The sequence below is a fragment of the Cyprinus carpio genome, chromosome B5 (assembly GCF_018340385.1).
Source record: "Cyprinus carpio isolate SPL01 chromosome B5, ASM1834038v1, whole genome shotgun sequence".
Lineage (NCBI taxonomy): Eukaryota > Metazoa > Chordata > Actinopteri > Cypriniformes > Cyprinidae > Cyprinus > Cyprinus carpio.
This window is the reverse complement of record NC_056601.1, coordinates 4,926,006-4,947,154: the sequence shown is the minus strand read 5'-3', so window position 1 is coordinate 4,947,154 and position 21,149 is coordinate 4,926,006. Positions and strand designations below refer to the sequence as shown.

General features: G+C 37.4%; 2 protein-coding genes and 1 pseudogene across 3 annotated transcripts; all 3 read left to right on the top strand.

Moving 5' to 3' along the window:
- The first annotated feature begins 633 nt into the window (after window positions 1-633).
- LOC109090431 (protein FAM76B) lies at window positions 634-10,348 on the top strand. Of its 2 annotated transcripts, none has more exons than XM_042723769.1 (11): window positions 634-1,087; window positions 2,095-2,159; window positions 2,242-2,296; window positions 2,390-2,397; window positions 2,752-2,899; window positions 3,286-3,467; window positions 3,606-3,656; window positions 3,803-3,865; window positions 3,976-4,108; window positions 8,514-8,615; window positions 9,562-10,348. In XM_042723769.1, the coding sequence occupies exons 1-11, from the start codon at window positions 1,001-1,003 to the stop codon at window positions 9,649-9,651; spliced, it is 984 nt and encodes a 327-aa protein (XP_042579703.1). In that variant the 5' UTR covers window positions 634-1,000; the 3' UTR covers window positions 9,652-10,348. The 2 variants fall into 2 exon arrangements, with proteins under 2 accessions (XP_042579703.1, XP_042579702.1); XM_042723768.1 differs by having other exon boundaries at window positions 636-1,087; window positions 3,973-4,108.
- Window positions 10,349-11,121: 773 nt separating this feature from the next.
- Window positions 11,122-16,466, top strand: LOC109045273 (protein CWC15 homolog). The gene is made up of 7 exons (XM_042723770.1): window positions 11,122-11,343; window positions 11,903-12,043; window positions 13,537-13,643; window positions 14,570-14,670; window positions 14,753-14,860; window positions 15,023-15,174; window positions 16,179-16,466. The coding sequence occupies exons 2-7, from the start codon at window positions 11,913-11,915 to the stop codon at window positions 16,306-16,308; spliced, it is 729 nt and encodes a 242-aa protein (XP_042579704.1). The 5' UTR covers window positions 11,122-11,343; window positions 11,903-11,912; the 3' UTR covers window positions 16,309-16,466.
- A 3,339-nt stretch (window positions 16,467-19,805) lies between these two features.
- Window positions 19,806-21,149, top strand: part of LOC109069985 — an 11,688-nt pseudogene continuing 10,344 nt past the window's right edge.

Sequence of the window (21,149 nt, the reverse complement as noted above, 5' to 3'; positions counted from 1 at the left end):
CTCTTCTAACAAATTGTTTGGATGTATCTGGTTCATGTAAGAGCCAATAAAATCAATACTAAATGCACAATGAGCAGAGTACATTTAACTAGGCAAGAACGTAATACTTATGATTTTTTTTTTAATGAAAAAGGTGTATAATTGTGTTATCTAACTATTTTTGTTGGTATTTATTGGAATCTGACATAAGCCTGCGGAAATTCTTTTTTATTTTTTTCTTGTTCATCTTCAGTGCTATCTACAGCTTTAAGTAATTTAAGAGATTATGCTGCTGGAAATCACTAGTTGTCACATTAAATATTCCGTAAATATCACCACTGTAATTCGAATTAATTATAGAATCACTCAAATATTTCTAGGTCACAACTAGGTTCTATACCGCTCTGTCACCTTTTGTGTTTAGTTTAAGAAAATTCAGATTTCCGGTCTGAGCCAAAATGGAGCCCGGTACAGTCGTACTGTTGCCAGTTTCACTAGAATGGACAAGAAAGGGTGAGATCCTTACTTCACAAACACGTCACAGAAAACAATACGTAGTTTTTTAATAAGGCGGGATGAGCTCTTTGATTGGTGCTGATTTTTCAAACCCGTTGTTCCCGCCCATCGGCGCTGGCATCTGATTGGCTCTTGAGTCTTTCCTTTGTAGTCACAGGCCGCATCCGGTTCGTGCGTCGAAAGGAGAAAAAAGCAAAAATTCTCACCAGGAGCCGAAAAACCGAGAAATGAAATCAGGTTTTTAGTCATTCTTTTCACGTATAGCGATATATCAGCTTATATGTAGTTTATAATCATGAGTTTAAGCCACAAATGTTTTTTATAATAGTGTTCGCAGAGCAGTCTTAGATGGTTGGATCCGTTTTATTTATCGGGATTAAGTGCAGTTTTAATTGGGATTGAATCTGCTCAGGTCTCACCTTAACGTTTGTGTTAAAGGTCGTCTGCGCGTTAAGTGTATTTATATTTTATCAGTAGCGGTAAGTGTGTGTTTGTGGGATTGGGGATGGCCACATCGGCCCTATACGCCTGCACCAAGTGTAACCAGCGGTTCCCGTTCGAGGAGTTGTCGCAGGGACAGCAGCTCTGCAAGGTGAGAGCGCGCACACACGCACTGTTTACATGAGTCCTGTGTAAGGACAGACTCAGAGAGCTGTGTAAGCGTCAAATGTGAACAGCAGAAACATTATGTTAAAGCTAAAACACCACTGCTGTCTTTACGATACAGCCCTCCAGTCATACATGAAATTATAATTGTACTAAACTGCACTGGTCTTGTTGGATTCTTTGCGACCTGTTTATATACATCTACATACAGTGGTGGCCTAGTATTGGTATTTTCACCTGCTAAAAACGGATTTATTTCTATCTTTTGCTTTAGTGTATCAGTAGGAAATTAGCCATTACTTGTAATAATCCAGTGAGATTTTTGTCTGACAACAGCCAGAGCTCCACACAGATATCTGATCTGATCATCATCATCCAGTTTTTCTGGAATGACATGAAGAAACAGAACAAACTGAGAAGAACTGTGGCATCGTCTACAAGATGCTTCAAGAGAACAAGCTACAGTACTGTTAAAAGTTTTAGGTAAAAATGCTGTAAGATGAGGATGCTGTCAAAAATAGTTTTTCATTTTCAATTAACTAAATGAAATCAACATTTGGTGTGATCGTCCTTTGTGTTTAAAGCGGCTTTTGCCCTAGGTGCACTAGGTAGCTTTGCAGGTAGGTCTCTTGAAGCATCTTGAAGACGATGCCTTAGTTCTTCTCAGTTTGCTCTGTTTCTTCATGTCATTCCAGACAGACTGCATGATGATGAAATCAGATATCTGTGTGGAGTTCTGGCTGTTGTCAGACAAAAAAACTCACTGGATTATTACAATTAATGGAAAAATGAACGTTTGGAAATGTAAACTGATATTTTCTACTGACACACAACAGCAAAAGATAGAAAAAATGACTTAAAACCATTTTTAGCTGGTGAAAATACTTGTTCCGTGTACAGCAAATTATTAGAACACATCTAAACACCGGGTGTGAGGAATCTTAAAGCACATTTAAAGTTTATAGCGTACCATTGATTGGTTTTGCCTTGCAGGAGTGTCGGATCGCACACCCTATAGTGAAATGCACCTACTGCAGGTCAGAGTTTCAGCAGGAGAGGTAAGACAGTCACACAACCATGCTGGGAAAATAATTCTTTCTCCATTTCTGTGCTAATGAAAAACAAAAAATTTTCTTTCAGCAAAACCAACACTATCTGTAAGAAATGCGCACAGAATGTCAAACAGTTTGGGACGGTAAGTTCACTTGATAGTGTATATGTTTAAATAACTGGAAATCCCGCAGATGTGTGCACTAACACATCTTTTTCTCTTTTTTTATTTCCTTAGCCAAAGCCATGTGAAAGTGAAAGTGAAAGTGAAGTGACATTCAGCCAAGTATGGTGACCCATACTCAGAATTCATGCTCTGCATTTAACCCATCCAAAGTGCACACACACAGAGCAGTGAACACACACACACACTGTGAACACACACCCGGAGCAGTGGGCAGCCATTTTTTAAGCTGCGGCGCCCGGGGAGCAGTTGGGGGTTCGATGCCTTGCTCAAGGACACCTAAGTCATGGTATTGAAGGTGGAGAGAGAACTGTACATGCACTCCCCCCACCCACAATTCCTGCCGGCCCGAGACTCGAACTCACAACCCATCGATGACTTTAAGTGCTTTAAGTAGCACTTACCACGACTTCCACATGTCAGTACTGTAACATTATTGCTGCTTTCATTGGGACCAAATGTCAGCGCTGCACCAACTCTGAGAAGAAGTACGGCCCTCCACAGACCTGTGAACAGTGCAAGCAGCAGTGTGCCTTCGACAGGAAGGAGGAGGGAAGGAGAAAGGTGACCAGTCGCACATGCACGTTCTTATTACTCATCCACACACACTGCCTGTGTTCTCCCACGCTGCATGTGTGTGATGTGATTCACTCCGCTCTGACAGATTGGACAGTCACTGTTTCCAGATTTCAGCACATTGAAAGCATGAGCTTATAGATCTCTGTTCAGCATCAAGCGCTCAATCATGTCTGTCTTTAATTACTGGACAAGTTGCACAAAACTGCTGTTGGGTTAGGCACAAGCACAACACAGAGCTGAATTATTAAAGCCCACTACTCCCACCAATAACTGATCAGGCAGCTTTACACATTTATTATCAGCAGTGTGTGGTGGACTAAAATAAGACTGACCACACTTATATGTCATATGTCAATTCTATTTTTCTCCAGGTGGATGGGAAGCTCTTGTGTTGGCTCTGCACACTGTCATATCGTCGTGTTCTACAGAAAACGAAAGAGCAGCGGAAAGGCCTTGGCTCTTCCCACTCTAACTCCTCTTCCCTCAGTGAGAAGGAACATCAGAGACACCATCATCATCAGCAGCACCACAGACATGGAAGTTCGCATCACAAGTAAGCAATATAATAATAATAATAATATAATACACATTCAAACAAGCATCACCGTGCATCAGCATCCAGTCACAAGAACACAAACTTGTTTTATTGAAAATCCTTACAAAAATGCTGTCCTGTGTATGTGTGTTACAGAATAAGTGGTACTTTAAGTCCAGAGCAGGATCAGGGACTGTGGAAGCAGAGGTGAGATGCATCTTTTTTACATAGATACTGGAGGCATGCAGTTTGTATTCGACTACAGTTTAATATTTAGGATGATCAGTGTGTTATTTTGCATGCTGTGAGATTGTGTTGAAGTGTATTGACTCTAATTCTCTTCTCTTGTGCAGCATTCAGAAGGAAACGCCAAAGAAAAAACCCAAACTAGAGACAAAGCCATCCAATGGAGACAGGTAATTACTTCTCACTGTAATCGTCTCTATCTGTCTGTCTCTGGCCTTCCAGGCAGGCTGTCACATTCTCTCCTAAAATGTTAAACATTTTTTTTTTTTCCTTCCAGCAGTTCAATCACTCAGTCAATGGATTCTGGAGGCACGGATAACTTTATCTTGATTAGTCAGCTGAAAGAGGAAGTGATGTCATTGAAGCGCATGCTCCAGCAGAGAGACCAGACCATCCTTGAGAAAGACAGGAAGGTAACTTCAGATGTTACTTCCTGGCTTTGGTGCAGCATGCACATGAAATGTTCCCATTTTGTAGCTACAGCTCTGTTGGGCTACAAGCATGACTCACGGAATCAGAATCATGTGACTCAAACAGTCCTCATATTTTCATAAAGGGAAAAACTCTGAAATCAGATGCCAGGAAATAGTACATAGAGATTGATGGGTGCATAAGTGTTCATTAACATATTCAAATAGACTTGTATCTCTGAGCACCCTCCTGTTGTCTGATCAGCCAGCCGCCCACATTACAGTCCATTTGCTGCCGGAGGTGATAATTATGCTCAAATGTTTGAGCTGTTACTAGAAGTCTATAAGTAAAGATAAAGATTTCATTGATGTGAATTTGCATTTGTTGTGCAAATGTGGTGTATTCCAGTTTCAGTTAAGCTTTCTATGCAGTGAGGCCATTTCAGTACAAATTCCAACTCATGAAGCGAAAGATGTCATGATTTTTAAAATAAAATAGAGAAAAATTGTCTAGAGCAGGGCTCCAGACTGCGACCATTTTTCTGCCGGTGCGAGTAAATGGGTTCAACTCTCGTTGCCATTTCTGTAGCATATGAGAAACATAAAACGGCAAACAAAACAAAAGCATAATATAATCCCACTACTCATTTGAGCTGCTCAGCACGGGCAGTGACGCAAACAAACTGGTCCAACCTCAGAACAGCTTTATTAGGGAACCAAAGTTGATTCTGCGACACTGTTACTGCAGTGCTGTGACATCCAGTGAGAAGCGTTTGAATTCGCCACAGAATGAATAAAGGTTGCTGCAAGATTTACTGAGAAGCATTCAAATTCTGCATAGAAATCTCTGTTATAAACAGATCAGACAGCGCTGATGTAGAAAACCAGAAGTAGTAACGCTGTCTATAACTATGGTGTTGTAGCAGAAATAGTCAAATGTTATTACATTATTCATTTCAGGGTTTGTAGAACCTTTTGAGAGAGAAATGCAAGCAAATTTCAATGATTACAAGCATTTCACACAACTGTTTTCAGCACTTTAAAGCTCCTAAATGTTCCAATTTGAATGTTATTTTGCAACCCTCTACATTGCGAGGAAATCAATCACTCATACTCTGGGCGACAAAATGATGTCTAATATTAGCTAAATTCTCAGATTTTACTTGCCAGTGTGTGAGTTGGAGGCTAAGTATAAGTTTAACACAGATATTGCTGTGGATCGTTGCTATGGATGATGTCAGCATACTTACTAACTATGCACACAGTGATTGGCTGATAGTCTCTGTCAGAGATTTATTCATTGAAATATTGTAGAGTGCAGTATTATGTTGCCATATTCAAATAAAGGTTTTAAAATAAAAACGTTAATTGCCACATTCAAATAAAGATATTAAAATGCAGGCTAAGTGTCACTAATTAAACAAGTAGGCTATATATTCAGCTAATTGTGAGCCTCTTATATGTATGCTTCTCGTAAACAATTAGTCAATATGCATTAGGGCTTCCCTTGACTAAAGATTTTTCTGGTCAACTAGTAGCCTAGTCATTCATTTTAAGCATTAGTCGACTAATAGTCACACTTTTATTAACCATATAAATCATAATAATGAGCCTTTAATTGCCTACATAGCCTAATAAGCGCTCAAGCGCACACAAAAAAGGCTTGCCACAGTGCACCGGCAAATATGATAATTATGAATTTGTTAGGGAAAAACAGCAAGTACATTGCATTAATGTTTTAATTTATTGTAACGTAATTTATTGTTACTCTAGTGCTTTCTGTTTTCGGTTTAAGAGATTAAGTTGGGGATACTGACTTATCTCCGCAGCACCTGTATGCATGTTTCATATGGATTACATAATGTGAGATTATTTGTTTTCTATTTGAATTGGTTTATTTAAAAGTTTCACTCTCTATAGCTATATTTTTCATTTCTGTAATAAGGCGAGCATCCATGGAGCTTCGAAGTGACATGCTCAAGTTCACAGAGTCCGAGACGGCAGAAAGCGCATCATGTTTGCTTTAATTATTTTACAAAAGCGCAAAATTTTGTTGCTATTCTTGAGTGCACACTAATAAACATAGTCTTTACAGATACAAAGGATGCATTACTCTTAACTGTATGACCAAAAATGACGAAGTATTTTAAGAGCAAATGATTGCAGCGGCACTTCCATCTGTCCTGCAGTAGCCCAAGTGCGCTACTGTTCAGCTTCCACACTCCGCACAAACATGCACACTTTTCTCTAGGCTAACATTAGGTTGAGCTGCCATGTAAAGTTGCTACTACATACATATCTCAGATGATAAGCCATATTTAAGGTCAATCAATGTTAAGTGAGCATATGGATGTCCTGCCCAATGTACTATACCACATAGACCAGCCATTAAGGTTTTGTCTGTCACAGACTGCGTGATTTTGCCACTTCATGTGGATTTTTTTTTCTGCAACTAATACAATTTTGGTAACATGCATATAAACAGCCTTTTAATTAGCAGAATAATCATGGCTGATAGTAAGACATGCAAACATAAAAGAAAACTAAACTGGACGCGAGAACAGCTATATATTAAGGATATTATCAAACATTTGGAGTTGAGATAAAATCCAAACCAAAGCCGATACCTTTTTAAAAGCTCATTATCGTCAAAAATGTTTATATTCCGAGGTAGATTGCTGGCAACAGCCATTTTAGGATAGTTCAGATTTGGTCTTAGTGATTTAGGAGTCCTCTTCACTACTCTTAACATTTCACAGATTTAGGAGCTAATTTTAGCGCTAAACGCTTTGTGAAATACTCATAGAACAAAATTTTAAGAGTCCTAAATTTAGGACTGACGCCCATTATTTTTAAGATTTTCTCAGAAATCGGCGAGTTATGAGCTACTTTTAGCCTTAAAGATGTTTTGTGAATATGGGCCCTGATTCTAAAGCTGGAAAGCAGCCCCAGACCATCACACTACCACCACCATGTTTGACTGTTGGTAATGGTATGATGTTCTTTTTATGAAATGGTGTGTTGGTTTTACACCAGATGTAACGGGACACACACCTTTCAAAAAGTTCAACTTTTGTCTCTTCAGTCCACAGAATATTTGCCCAAAAGGCCTCCAGTTCTTTAGATGTTGTTCTGTGTTCTTTTATGACTTCCTGGATGAGTCATCATTGCGCTCTTGGAGTAATTTTGGTAGGCCGGCCACTCCTGGGAAGGTTCACCACTGTAGCCAAGTTTTCTCCATATCTGGATAATGGCTCTGACTGTGGTTTGCTGTAGTCCCAAAGCCTTAAAGGGATACTCCACCCCAAAATGAAAATTTTGTCATTAATCACTTACCTCCATGTCGTTCCAAACCCGTAAAAGCTTCGTTTGTCTTCGGAACACAATTTAAGATATTTTGGATGAAAACCGGGAGGCTTGTGACTGTCCTATAGACTGCCAAATATATAACAGTGTCAAGGTCCATAAAAGGTATGAAAGTTCTCGTCAGAATACTACATCTGCCATCAAATGTGCAATCTGGGTTATATGAAGCGACGGGAACACTTTTTGTAAGCGAAGAAAACAAAAATAATGACTTTATTCAACAATTCCTTTGTCAACAGTCTCCTCTGTGTCTCTCCATATCACCGTATGCTCTTCTCTATCATCTGCGCCACAAGGATGCACTGTTTTTACATGTATTTAACTTTGATTTGAAAGAAAACAGCACATCCTTGTGGCGTGGATTATACAGAAGAGCATATGCAGCATATGGTGATAATGAGAGACACGGGCATGTTGCTTGTAATCCGCAGTACCACGACAAAAGCCGAAGAAGAAACAGCTTGTCGTACATAACATAGCATTACATCAACAAAGTGATGATAAATGATAAGACACATTGTCTTGTTCTTTGCTTTGTTTTATTTTAAATAAGGTGTGACATTAAAATATATTGAAGTGAAAAAAAAAACACCCAAAACTCAAATACACTCTTTTTCAGAGCTTCACTCTTTTTTGTCTATGAAGTAAAAAAAAGTCACAGAGTGCTTTGAAAAAAAAAAAGCTTTTCTTCAATTTGTGATTAAATCATACACAATTACTTGTTGGTGAAGTTGTTGGTCGATTTTATATAAGACTATAGGAGAGTAATGATACATTTAATAAGAGTACAATATATATCTTTTCTACATAAAAATTAGGCTAAAGTGCTCCTAGTAAAAATAGGTATTCTGGAGCCCTGCTCTATAGGCTTTTTATAGTCGTTCATTTGTTTAGAAATGTTTCTGTGTTGGTTTGTTTGGTCATGAAACACAAGGGAAACTGGTTCATTGCCATAGATGACATCACAGCACACTTTGGAAAAATGACTTCTGTTCTTGAAAATTCTGAAAAGATAATTTCATAAGTTTGTTTACTGTTTCAGCTGACGGAGCTGAAGGCAGACTTTCAGTATCAGGAGTCAAATATGCGGGTGAAGATGAACAACATGGAGAAAGCGCACAAAGAGGCCATGGAGCAACAACAGGTCACTTACACAGTACACTATTCATCACACATCATAATATTTCATAATTTTAAGTGAAAACAAGAACAAATAAACAATATTTTTTTTACTTTATAATTCTTAGTTATAGGGTCATTAATTACTCACCCTCATGTCGTTCCGACCTCCATTCATCTTTGGGAAACAAATTAAGATATTTTAGATAAAATCTGAGAGCTCTGACCCTTCATAGACAGCACCACAACTGTGTTGCCAGACCCAGAAACGTAGTAAAGACATCAGTAAAATAGTCCATGAGACATCAGTGGTTCAATTATAATTTAATGAAGCTACGAGAATAATTTTTATGTTCACAGAGGGTCAGAAAGCTTTCGGATTTCATTAAAAATATCTTAATTTGTGTTTCAAAGTGTACGAAGGTCTTACAGGTTTGGAACAACACAAGGGTGAGTAATTAATGACAGAATTATAATTTTTTTGTGTGAACTATCCCTTTAAGTTTGGGGTTGGTAAGATTAGTTTTTGAAGGAAGTCTCCTGTGCTCACCAAGGCTGCATTTTATCAAAAATACCATACAATTACTAATAGTGTGAAATGATATTACTATTTTAAATAACAGTTTTCTATTTGAATATATTTTAACATGTAGTTTATTCCTGTGATGGCAGAGCTGAATTTTCAGCATCATTACTTTAGCCTTCAGTATCACCTCCTCCTTAAGAAATCATTCTAATATGATGATTTGATGCTTAAGAAACATTTTATAAATGGCTATTCTGCAGTGTTTAATATGTTTGTGGGCGTTTGTAATACTTTTCGGTTCTTTGATGAATAGAAAGTTAGCCTTTGTTTGAAATGTATCAGTTCAACCTTGATCAATTTAATGCATCCTTGCAGTATTTAGCAACTTTTAAACTGTAGTGTTCAAATTTTTGACCAGCTGTGTTTTTGTTTGTTTGTCTCTCAGACGAAGAACAGAGAATTGATGAAACAAGTTGCTGCACTCTCGAAAGGCAAGAAGTTTGACCGCAGCAGCAGTTCACTGCTGTTACCATAGCAATGACCTCATGCCATAACAATGACCCCTTGCCCCGATGTGTCATTACTGTGAGGAAGCTTCACCCTCCATTGCTCACAGATTATCTGTGTGTTGTGTTTTATTATTCTGATGATGTCACATATGCAAAAAATCTCAATTTATTATTATAATGGTTTTATTTTCTTGGGCTGTTCTCAGCGGTTTTAGTAATCACATGTATTTACAAAACAGACAACTGTACAGAGCCATTACAGGAGCCCTGGCTGAACCCAGCCTCAGATCTCATATGCAAAACGTCTCAGAACTTCTGAAAACCGATTGAATGGAAGCAGAAGAGCTGTCAACAAATGTATGGAAATGTTAGTTTTTATAGACGCTAAATTCATCTTGCTCTCTTCTCTTTTGCTCTCTCTTTCTCTCTCACTCATGGAAAGACTGTATTAATGCATGTCTTACTGCCTGGTCAACTGTGTGGTTTTGTATATTAACTGATTAATTGTTATGGCTTTGTATTAGTGATATTTCGGAGATGAGTTTTGCAGGCCTGTATGAGACACTGCTGTTTTAGTGAGTGAGGGCTCTCTTATGCCCCCCCCCCCCCCCCCCCCCAACACTCCCATGCATTCTCATATTTTTACTGTTAGACACTTTTGTACTTTTTTTTTTTTTCTGAAAACACGGACGTTTCAGGAATATTAAAGCTAGTAAAACCTCAGTTTGTGTCTGTTCTTATTGATGTACTGAAAGTTGTTGGGAAGTGTGTAAAGTTATTATAGCTTTGCATTTTCATTTGTTTTTTTAAATGCCTTTTTTCAAAAATACTCTTGCATTTAGTTTAGATCAATTTTCAATTTCACTCATTTTATGAGTTATTGGAAGTCTAAGGACCAATTTAGTCACAAAAATATATATATATATATATATATATATATATATATATATATATATATATATATATATATATATATATATATATATATATATATATATTGGACAGTATTTTCAAGTCTTTGCACTGATTCATTACCGCAGTGGAGGGAGAGGCAGGTATGTTTTTCCTGCTTTTGGTTAAAAAAAAAACTATATATTAAATTTTTGATTTAAATTTAAACTATGAAGCCTGAATAAAAATGCTGATTAAAGCCCATGCTGACCATTTGTGGTTTCTTTCTTTTTATTTTGTTTTAATGTAAACATACAGCGGGTCGCCTCATGGGCGTATTCTGCAATAGCATCGTTAAAAGGAAACATTTGCATTCAAGCCGCTAGGACTTGCACTGGCCTGCGCAACAGGAATATCAATATCGTTGATCTTTGATTCTTCATTTACACAACTTTGTAATTTATATGTATTATTGTGGTGATTAAGGCGCTGTTATTTAGATAATATAACTGAAACTGCATTTTATTGTCGCTTTCATGTCAGAGGTATCTTGTAGACCGCGGCGTATTCGGGCGTATTTGGTTTCGTGGCAATGTTTGTCCCTCTGCCGCCACCGTAAACCCCCCACACACGTGACTGGATATGCGTGTCGCGGTGGTTGATGGGATATCAGTGTGGAGCAACAACAGCGGCTCTGGTAACGTTAGCACAAAAGTAATAAAAACTAACTTAATTTATTTAGTTTTTCGGTGTTAGTGCTTTGAATTCGCGTGGTCTCGTTGATACGTTTGGGAGTATAGAGTTGGATTCATATCGTCCTGCTGCAGGTGAGTTTAAAATAAAGGAACCTAAAGCAAGCATGTTATTATTGAAAACATAACAATACAAGCAGACAAAATTACAGACATTTCCTGTCACATTCATTACAATATTCCCACCTTCTTTGTTTTTAGAGAATTGTTAGACTAAACAATTAAAAGGAAATTGATTTTTGAAATCAAAATTGAAATCACTCGGACTACTTATGAAGAATTTTACACTTACTAGTAACAAAAAAAGATAAAATGCATTTATCCTTTTTTTAAATAGCATTCAATGCATATCAGTTGATAAATTGAGGATTACAAACATTATTTTTAATTTCCACGTAAACCATCTAATGCCAAAATGAAGATGAACAAAGACATTCAATAACCAAACAGATAAAAGTCTTGTTTTACTGTAAGAAAAAAAAAAGAACAACAGTACTCTGTCTAAATAGATTTGAGTATTACAAACGTGTCATGTATTCATGTGAAATCTTCATAACAGGTGAAATATCCTTAAACCTCTGCTATATCAGACATATGAGGCTTTTGTGTGTGTTTTACAACGCATTCGTTTCAGGTAACCGAAGATGACCACAGCAGCAAGGCCAACGTTTGAGCCCGCAAGAGGAGGACGGGGCAAAGGAGAGGGTGATCTGAGTGCTCTGTCTAAACAGTACTCCAGCAGAGACCTGCCAGGACACACCAAGATCAAATACAGGTCAAGCTGCTGTTATTTACAAAATCTCTTTGCAAATCAATCAGTTATTAGGACAGAATTTGTATAATACCTATGCATTTAAAGAAGTAGCTCAAAAATTTGGGTCACAACAAGTTTGCATACTTTTAGGCAGGGCTCCAGACTAACTGTTTTTACTAGGAGCACTGTAGCCCCTGACTGAAGGTTTTAAGGAGCATAAGCAGAAAATTTAGGGGCACACCTTAAATCAGCCCACAATGCAATTGTTCACAGATTTTCCCCATTTTAACTGTATTACTGACAAGTGCTTTGATAATAAATAGACTCAACTCGCGGAGATTACAATGTGCAGTATTCTTTAAATTTCAGAGAGATATGACAAATATATATATATATATAGTTTACTATGGTTTAAGTATATTTTATTAACAACAGTAACATGCAAAGTCAAATTTTTATGTAGAAAAGATATATATTGTACTCTTATTAAATGTGCCATTACTCTCCTATAGTCTAATATGAAATCAACCAACAAGTGATTGTGTGTGATTTAGTCGCAAATTAAAGAAAAGTTTGTTTTTCCAATGCACTTTGTGACATTTTTTACTTCTAACACAAAAAAGAGTGAAACTCTGAAAAACTCTGATTTCTTGACGATTTGATATTTTATAATAGAGATTTTATAATTTCAAAATATAAAGGAAAAAGTATAAATGGATGACTAATAAGCCAATAAGTTATCCTCTGCTGGCATCTAGTGATTTGATGTATTTTTCTTTTTTTTCGTAAGTGTTTGTTCACTGCAGTATTTTGGTCATCACATTGAAAATAACATTCAAATTGGATCATTTGGGAACTTTAAAGTGATGAAAACAGTTTGTGTGCTAAAGTCTTAAAGGGATAGTTTACCCAAAAATGAAAATTGTCATTAATTACTCACCCTTATGTTGTTCCAAACCCATAAGACCTGCTTTCATCTTCGGATCACAAATGAAGATGTTTTGGTGAAATCTGAGAGTAAATAGCATCGGTTAAATAGTCCATGTGACATCAGTGGTTCAACCATAATTTTACTAAGCTATGAGAATACTTTTTGTGTGCAAAGAAAACAAAAATAAAGACTTTATTCAACAATTTGACTCCTCTTCATCCTGTCTGAAGTAGCACGCTGCAGTTGTGGAGAGTGTCATGACATATGCACTTGCTTTCGCTTCATGTAAACAATGCATTCTCATAGCTTTGTAAAATAACGGTTGAACCACTGATGCCACATGGACTTTTTTACCGATGTCCTTGCTTTCTGGACCTGGGAACATTTCTGTTGTCATGCTGTCTGTGCAGGGTCTGAGAGCTCTCAGATTTCATCAAAAATATCTTAATTTGTGTTAAGATAAATGAAGGTCTTACGGGTTTGGAACGACATGAGTGAGTAATTAATGACAGAATTAAAATTTTTGGTTAAACAACTATCCCTTTAAGCTAAAACTTATCCTGATACATGTGTGTCCCTGCAGGCAGCCCACTCAGGATGCTCCAGAAGAAGTGAGAGCTCGTGATTTCAGACGTGAGCTGGAGGAGAGAGAGAGAGTTGCTGTTAAGAGCAGAGACAGAGGAGCAAGAGGTGAGGAAGCATGTTTTATGTGAATGTTTTTTGTAGAGCTGTGCAAAAAATCGAATACGATTTTCATGCGCATCTCATCAGTAAAGACGCTCCTGTAATTAGTAGTATATCTTCAGCACGTGCGTTCAGATCAGGGTTGCCAGGTTTTCACAACAAATCCTGCCCAGTTGCTTCTCAAAATTAGTCCAAAACTAGCCCAATCGCGTTTCCAGGAGGTTCCCCGATAAAAATTGCATCCCGGGGTTAAAATATACGTTTTTTGGCAGGGTTGCCTTGGTAAAATTCTAATTTTAGGGGCTAAATATCACGTTATTGGTATTGGGGTCACTTCAACCCGCGGACATGAAAAACAACCGCAGACTTGGCAACACTGGTTCAGGTGGAGCGGCATTTACTACACAGAGCCGTAGTCCCCCGACAAGCTACACAAAATCGCTTTCAGAATCGACAAAGAATCGCCTGCGATTTTAAAATCGATTTTGTGTAGACTGTCGGTGAATTACGGCTCTGTGTAGTAAATGCCAACCAGTGTTGCCAAGTCTGTGGTTGTTTTTCATGTTCGCGGGTTGAAGCGAGTAGCCACCCCAATACCAAGAACGTGATATTTAGCCCCTAAAATGTGAATATTACCAAGGGAACCCTGCCAAAAAACGTACATTTTAACCCCGGGATGCAATTTTTATCGGGGAACCTCCTGAAAACGCGATTGGGCTAGTTTTGGACTAGTTTTGAGAAGCAACTGGGCAGGATTTGTTGTGAAAACCTGGCAAACCTGATCTGAACGCACGTGCTGGAGATATACTACTAATTACAGGAGCGTCTTTACTGATGAGATGCGCATGAAAATCGTATTCGATTTTTTGCACAGCCCTAGTTTTTTGACTTGATATCAAGATGTTCATTGACAGTGACTTCGTTTCTTTTAGAGCACACAACTTCCTCATCATCTTCATCCTCCTCCTCCAAGCGCCCACGTCTGGATCAGATTCCTGCTGCCAACCTGGATGCGGATGATCCCCTCACTGATGTACATACACTGTCTTATAGATGCTTAGGCATGCAGGTTGATTTTGACGGCAGTTTGAAGAATGTGTCTGTGTGTGTTTTAGGATGAAGATGATTCTGACTCCGGCTCTGACAGTGATGATGACACTGCCGCCCTGCTGGCTGAACTGGAGAAGATCAAAAAGGAGCGAGCTGAGGAGCAAGAGAGGAAGGTAAACCTCACTGACCATTTACCACATTGATCCCCTTGATCATTATCGCAAAATAAAGCTCTTCAAAATGCCTGATTCTGCATTTATTCCTTACTTGGGCTTGATATCTTACTGACGTAAGTCATTGCTGTTTTTTTTTTTTTTTTGTGTGTGTTTATATAAGAAAGGGAACAGAAAGCAGAGGAGGAGAGGATACGTATGGAGAACATTCTGAGCGGGAATCCACTGCTCAATCTGGCTGGCCAGCAGCAGCAGCAGCAGCAGCAACAACAACTAAAAACACAGAGCCAGAATGCATTCAGTGTGAAGAGAAGGTAATTTAATGGTGCTAAAATAAGTAACACAAGATTATATGGTTTTCTGTCTTCTTTCATAAGTTACTTTAAGTTGCATGGTTCACCCAAAAATGAAAATGACCCCATGATTTACTCACCCTCAAGCCATCCTAGGTGAATATGAATATTCTTCTTTCAGACATATACAATCAGAGTTGTATAAAAAAAAAAAAACATCCTGGCTCTTTCGAGCTTTATAATGGCAGTGGATGGGGTTTTAAAGGCCAAAAAACTGTGTCCATACACTATTAAAAGTACTCCACATGGCTCAAGGGGTTAAAAGATGCCTTCTGAAGTGCAGCTATGTGTTTGTGTAAGAAAAATATCCATATTTAAAAGTTTATAAACCATAATCTCTAGCTTCCATTAACTGTTGTATGCACCTGAAAGTGGAGTTCCAGCGGGAAATCAGAGTAATTTTCATTTTTTAGTGAACTATCCCTTTGAAGAATTAAAGCAAAGCATTTAAAAGAACTCTGGACATCCATGTGCTTTAATGCAAAATGATGGAAACACTCAGTTTAAATTAAAGTATGGCCCATCTGATAATAAACATTTCACTCACTTTAATGTTACATTGTGTGATAATTATCATCATATATTGACATTAATAGAAGTATGCTGTTAGAAAGAATAGTACATCATTGTTCTAGGTAGTTATAGTATGAAATGCATTGGCTTACAAAATTATTTTTTCCTTTTTAATATCTTTTTGCTTTGTTTGCTACTTCTATAGCTTTTATATATTATTTACTCTTGAGACCAACAACATCAGCAGCTGTAAATGTCATTTTGGTCCAAAAGATTCTTAGAATTCAATAATGGTAATAAAAAAATAATATTGGCTGGTGCTTTTTTGTTTTTTTTCTCCCTGAATGGTAGAAAAATTGCTTTGTCTTTGAATTGCAAATTTGTAAAACAGAGAGCTCAGTAATATGCTATTGACAACATTCAAACCCAATTTTACGTTCTGTTTTTGGCAGGTGGGACGATGATGTCGTGTTTAAAAACTGCGCTAAAGGAGTGGATGAATCGCGTAGAGAGAAACGCTTCATTAATGACACCCTGCGCTCTGAATTCCATAAGAAATTCATGGAGAAATATGTTAAATAATTGTCTTGTTATAGAACTGTATTTCAGCAGTTTGTTTAAAATATTTTTTCTTTTTAGCAAATAGCATATGTGCTCATTTTGTCTTTTAAATCTGTATGTGCTGCCCTTCAGTAGTGGGTCTGTAAAAGAAGTGTACCAATAAAAAGAAAATAAAAATAGAATGCTTATTAATTTCTCTTTCTACTGTATATGATCCAGTTGTCTTAAGTCATGCTTTATAACATTCACTTGTCCTGCCAGTTTGTGACTTACCTTTATCTTATTTTTATTTTTAGTCCAAATTGCCCTGTTTGTCCTTATTACATTCATAAAAGAAATAATCATTTACATGTTCAGACGTTTCCATACTTTCAGGTCAGGTCAGACTTTTTTTTTTTCCTTCTTGAGTTACTGAAGCAGACCCGCTCTGAATCAGTAGAGCAGATCTGGCCGAGTACAACCTGACCTGCGTCCTTTCACAAGGGCTTTCTATTCTGCTCCCTTCTGTAATTTGATCATTTATTCTTAACATGCATTATTCTCTCCATTCAATTCAGCTTTATTTATTTAGGACTTTTAACAGTAGTGATTGTCTCAAAGCAACCATACAAAGTAACATGCCTAAACCCTCCAGCGAGCGAGAAAACGTCAACAGTTTCATAGAAAAACTCCATTAATGTAACAAATATACCTTGTGAGAAATCAAGGCTGAAAGAGGAAACCCATCCTTTTCTGTTTAGCCTGAATTTCTTTGAAAGACTGTATATAGAATCAGTACTGTGGCTCTCTATGGACAGTTTGTCTAAAATTAGTAGTCCCAACTGTTTGCGTGGAAAGAAAACCAGCCGTGAGGATGCGATTAGATGTCCTGATAGAAAAGAAACGGTCCTTTACCGAGCTAAAGCTTGTGGTAAGCATGGAGAGGGCTACATCAGAAGATCAGTCAGTGATGTATTTATGTGGTCAGAGTGAATGAACAGCTACATCTACCGCACATTTCCAGGTCAGACCTGTTACAGGTTGGCAACTGTGTGATTCATGACCAATGACCCACAGCTAGTCTTACGTGGTTTCTCACATTTTCTTAGAGTTTCTTTCCCCTACCAGTAAATGTGCATCAGCCGAGTGGGTGTTTGACTAATAGGACTATGTGTTCTTTAAACTATGAGAAAGTGCTTAGCTCTGACGTGTCTGATTGTGCAAGTGAGGTAATGGAACAACTGTTTGTCAAGACTCCTAATATTCCCTCTAAAAACTCTGAAGTTACCTCAGAACTTCCTGCTCAGAACTGTCTTCTGATTGGCTGAGGCCAGCGAGAGGGCTCTAAAGGAGGTTCACCAGAACTATGACTTTACAAAAGACATCCAATCAGCTAAGAGAGCCTGAGAGCCTGAGACGGGGACAGATAGAGAGAGTGAGAAAAGGGAAGTCCAAACCTCCTGTTGCAGTTGGCCGTCTGTCTGAGAAAGGAAAAGAAGAACTGCTGTGCACAGTGTTTATTTGATGGTAAGATTTCAGCTTCCCGTGCACTTTAAAAGTATTTTGCCTCAGGTTTCAAATTTGACTGAATGATGATGGCTTTGTTTTTTGGTTGTTTACAGTAACGTTCTACTGTTAGTCTGCAGACGATGTTTCTGAAGTGGAGTGTTGAGAGATGTGTTTACACTAATGTAAACAATTATAGAAATTAATGTAGATAAAGATTTTCAGTGTGTGAGAATATATCTGAATAAGTGGATCAATGTGATTATACTTCTTTTTAAGCGTTTGATGGAAGTTTTTTTTTTTTCCCCAGATTGGTCTAAATGGTCATATATTAAAATGCATTATATATATATTTTTTACTTTAACCCTTTTTTAATCAGTTCAAAAGTAATATAAGGTATTATGTTTAATAATAATACATTTTATAAAAGTTTTTTATTTACTTTTGATTTATAAACCTTAATAGGTCCTTTCATAAATATAGTGTGTAATATGAACTAACATATATATATATATATATATATATACTGCATTTGTTACAGTTTATTAATGTTGAAAATATAGCTCTTCATGTTAGTTCACAGTGCAGTAACCAATGTAAACAAGCAACTTTTGATTTTAATGAGTAACTGTTAAAATGAACATTCTGATATGCTATAGACTTGTTCGTTGTTAGTTTATGTTAATAATGCAAATTAATGCTAACAGGCAAAATCCTGTTGTTATACCTATATATATATATATATATATACACTACAGTGGTCTGACTGTTTTCTACTTTAATATATTTTAAAATGTTATTTATTCCTGTGATTCAAAACTGAATTTTCAGCAGCCATTACTCCAGTCTTGTCACATGATCCTTCATAAATCTTTCTAATATTACTGATTTGCTTTTTAAAAAAACATCTCATTGTAAATATTCAAAAATTTCTGTGCTGCTCAATATTTTTTTTGTGGAAACAGTGCTTTTTTTCCCCCAGTTTAATAGAAAGTTTAAAAGAACAACATTTATTTGAAATATGCATTTGTAACAATGTTCCAAGTCTTTACTTTCCCTTTCAGCTCATTTATTGCATGATATGCATGAGGGCTACATATCATGCCAGATATACACAATATACCTGCCATTAATATCACGATATACAGGATGTGTGTTTGTTTGACAGTTGAATAGTTTTTCCAAATGTTTAAGTGGGTCATCTGACTTCCTGAACTTGCTGTTCAAATCCCGCCGAACTGTGATGTCATCAGTTAGGAAACAGCAGCCTAACCGGATAGTGCTGCTGTTACTTAAGCTGGAGCAGCATGTGTGTCTGTGTATGTTGATATGATCTGTTTTTTGCAGCCAGCAGATTGTGCAACTGATGCTTCTGAAACTGGTGTTGGTGTTTTTTTTTCCCAGGCCTTTTTTCAGTGCTATTTCATTTCATTCTGTGACCTACTTGTTCTACAGATCTGTGTACTAGAGTTAAATACTACTGTTTTTGATAGAGTCATTTGTAGAACAAATTTTATTTTTGAACATGAAAAATTTACCATGTCTGGATCTCGGTGGCCTCATAGCTGGATACGGGCCTGGCTACACATCCACTTCAGTTTGATCTTATGTCTTTGCTTGTGGGGATGTGTGTGTTGCACAGAATAAACATGATTTAGTCTGTTGGTTCCCTGCCTTTAGTTGACCACAAACACGGGGTTTCTTGATGTTTCTTCAGGGTTTCTTTAACGTTAGTGGTAGGTTTGTGGTGAAGTAACGTTAGTTCCTTAATAAGCCTTTAAATCACACGCACATCTAAATCTTTCTTACTCTTCCTCTTTCTCCCTTCTGCTATCCACATTTAATGACCACATACTATCAGTCATGTGTATTGGATGCCTGTTTTTCTGTGTCTTGTTCTAAGCGTCCAAGAGTGGTTTCAGTCTAGTTCTGGGTGTACGATACAAAGAGAGGATTGAAGTTTTTGACCATGTGTTGTCACTCTTTCAGCACAGTTGATTCATATGGAAATATGTTGGTCTGTGTGCAGGTCATGTTGCCGCAGTGTGAGAGAGCAAGGAGTATAAAGTGGACGTCCAGAAGGGCCATATCGGGCGGTAGAAAGCGCAGATGCTCTCGTTACACAGGACTTTGAAGATGTGGACACGCTGGACAAACTTTTTGTACATGCTGTGAAGAAATTTAGTAAGGCACCCTGTCTGGGCACCAGAGAGGTCCTTAGTGAAGAAGAAGAAAAACAACCCAATGGGAAGATCTTTAAGAAGGTAAATGAATTCACTGATTTGATTCGGTTTCAGTTCAATCAGTTGAAAATAGTGAGAAATAATAGTGACAGTTGATACAGAAACGTATGTGTTTTTGTTTGTAGTTGGTCCTGGGGGGACTACAGCTGGATGACCTATGAAGAGACCGATCAAGCAGTGGAATCTTTTGGTAGTGGTCTGGCAGCTTTGGAACTGCAACCACGTAATACCATTGCCATCTTTTGTGAGACACGGATAGAATGGATGATCACAGCACAGGCCTGCTTCAGACGCAACTTCCCATGTAATACAATCACACTTTACTTCAACTCTAAACACGTTTAAATCTAAATCATACAGTCATAAAAATGTGTTCTGTCCCAGTTACATCACTAAACGCAGTGGGTGTAGGAAATGTCTTAATGAGTGAGATATTCAGTCAATAACTGAACAATTCATTCAGAATTCACTCTGGAATTAACATAACACATAGTCATACATAGTCACTTTTCATGGTGAACGACAAGAATGAAAATTAAAACAAAGACATAAACAAACACTGTAATTATAGGAGGCATAAGCCCTGAAGCCTATGTCCATAATGTCCTCTAAACATCTGTCTTCTCATAGATGTAACCTTATTTGTTTCCAGATCCTAATAAAATAGATAATTTTATAATCTATTTTTGTTACGGTACAAAAACAGGCAAAGCAACTGGCAACATTTTGCCTAAAATAAATGTTACATAGTAATAACTTGTATAACTCTTGTATAAAAGTAAAACCTGAATGTTTTTTCTTACTTTTTCTTTTACAATATTTTGTCAATATTACATACTGAACATTTAATTTAGTTCTTTTTATAATTAAACTATATATACAATCCTTGCAGATCCTGCAAAGATTATCTTAACTTATGAGCACAATTGTATGTGTGTGTGTGTGCAGTGGTAACGCTGTATGCAACTCTGGGTGAAGATGCTGTAGCTTATGGGCTGAATCAGTGTGGAGCCACTCATCTCATTACCAGCACAGAACTGCTGCGGACCAAAATCTGAAGGTACACAAAGCCACAGACATGCAAGTGTCACTGTGCTTATCGGTGTGGTCTGGCTAAAAATATTACTCTTTCT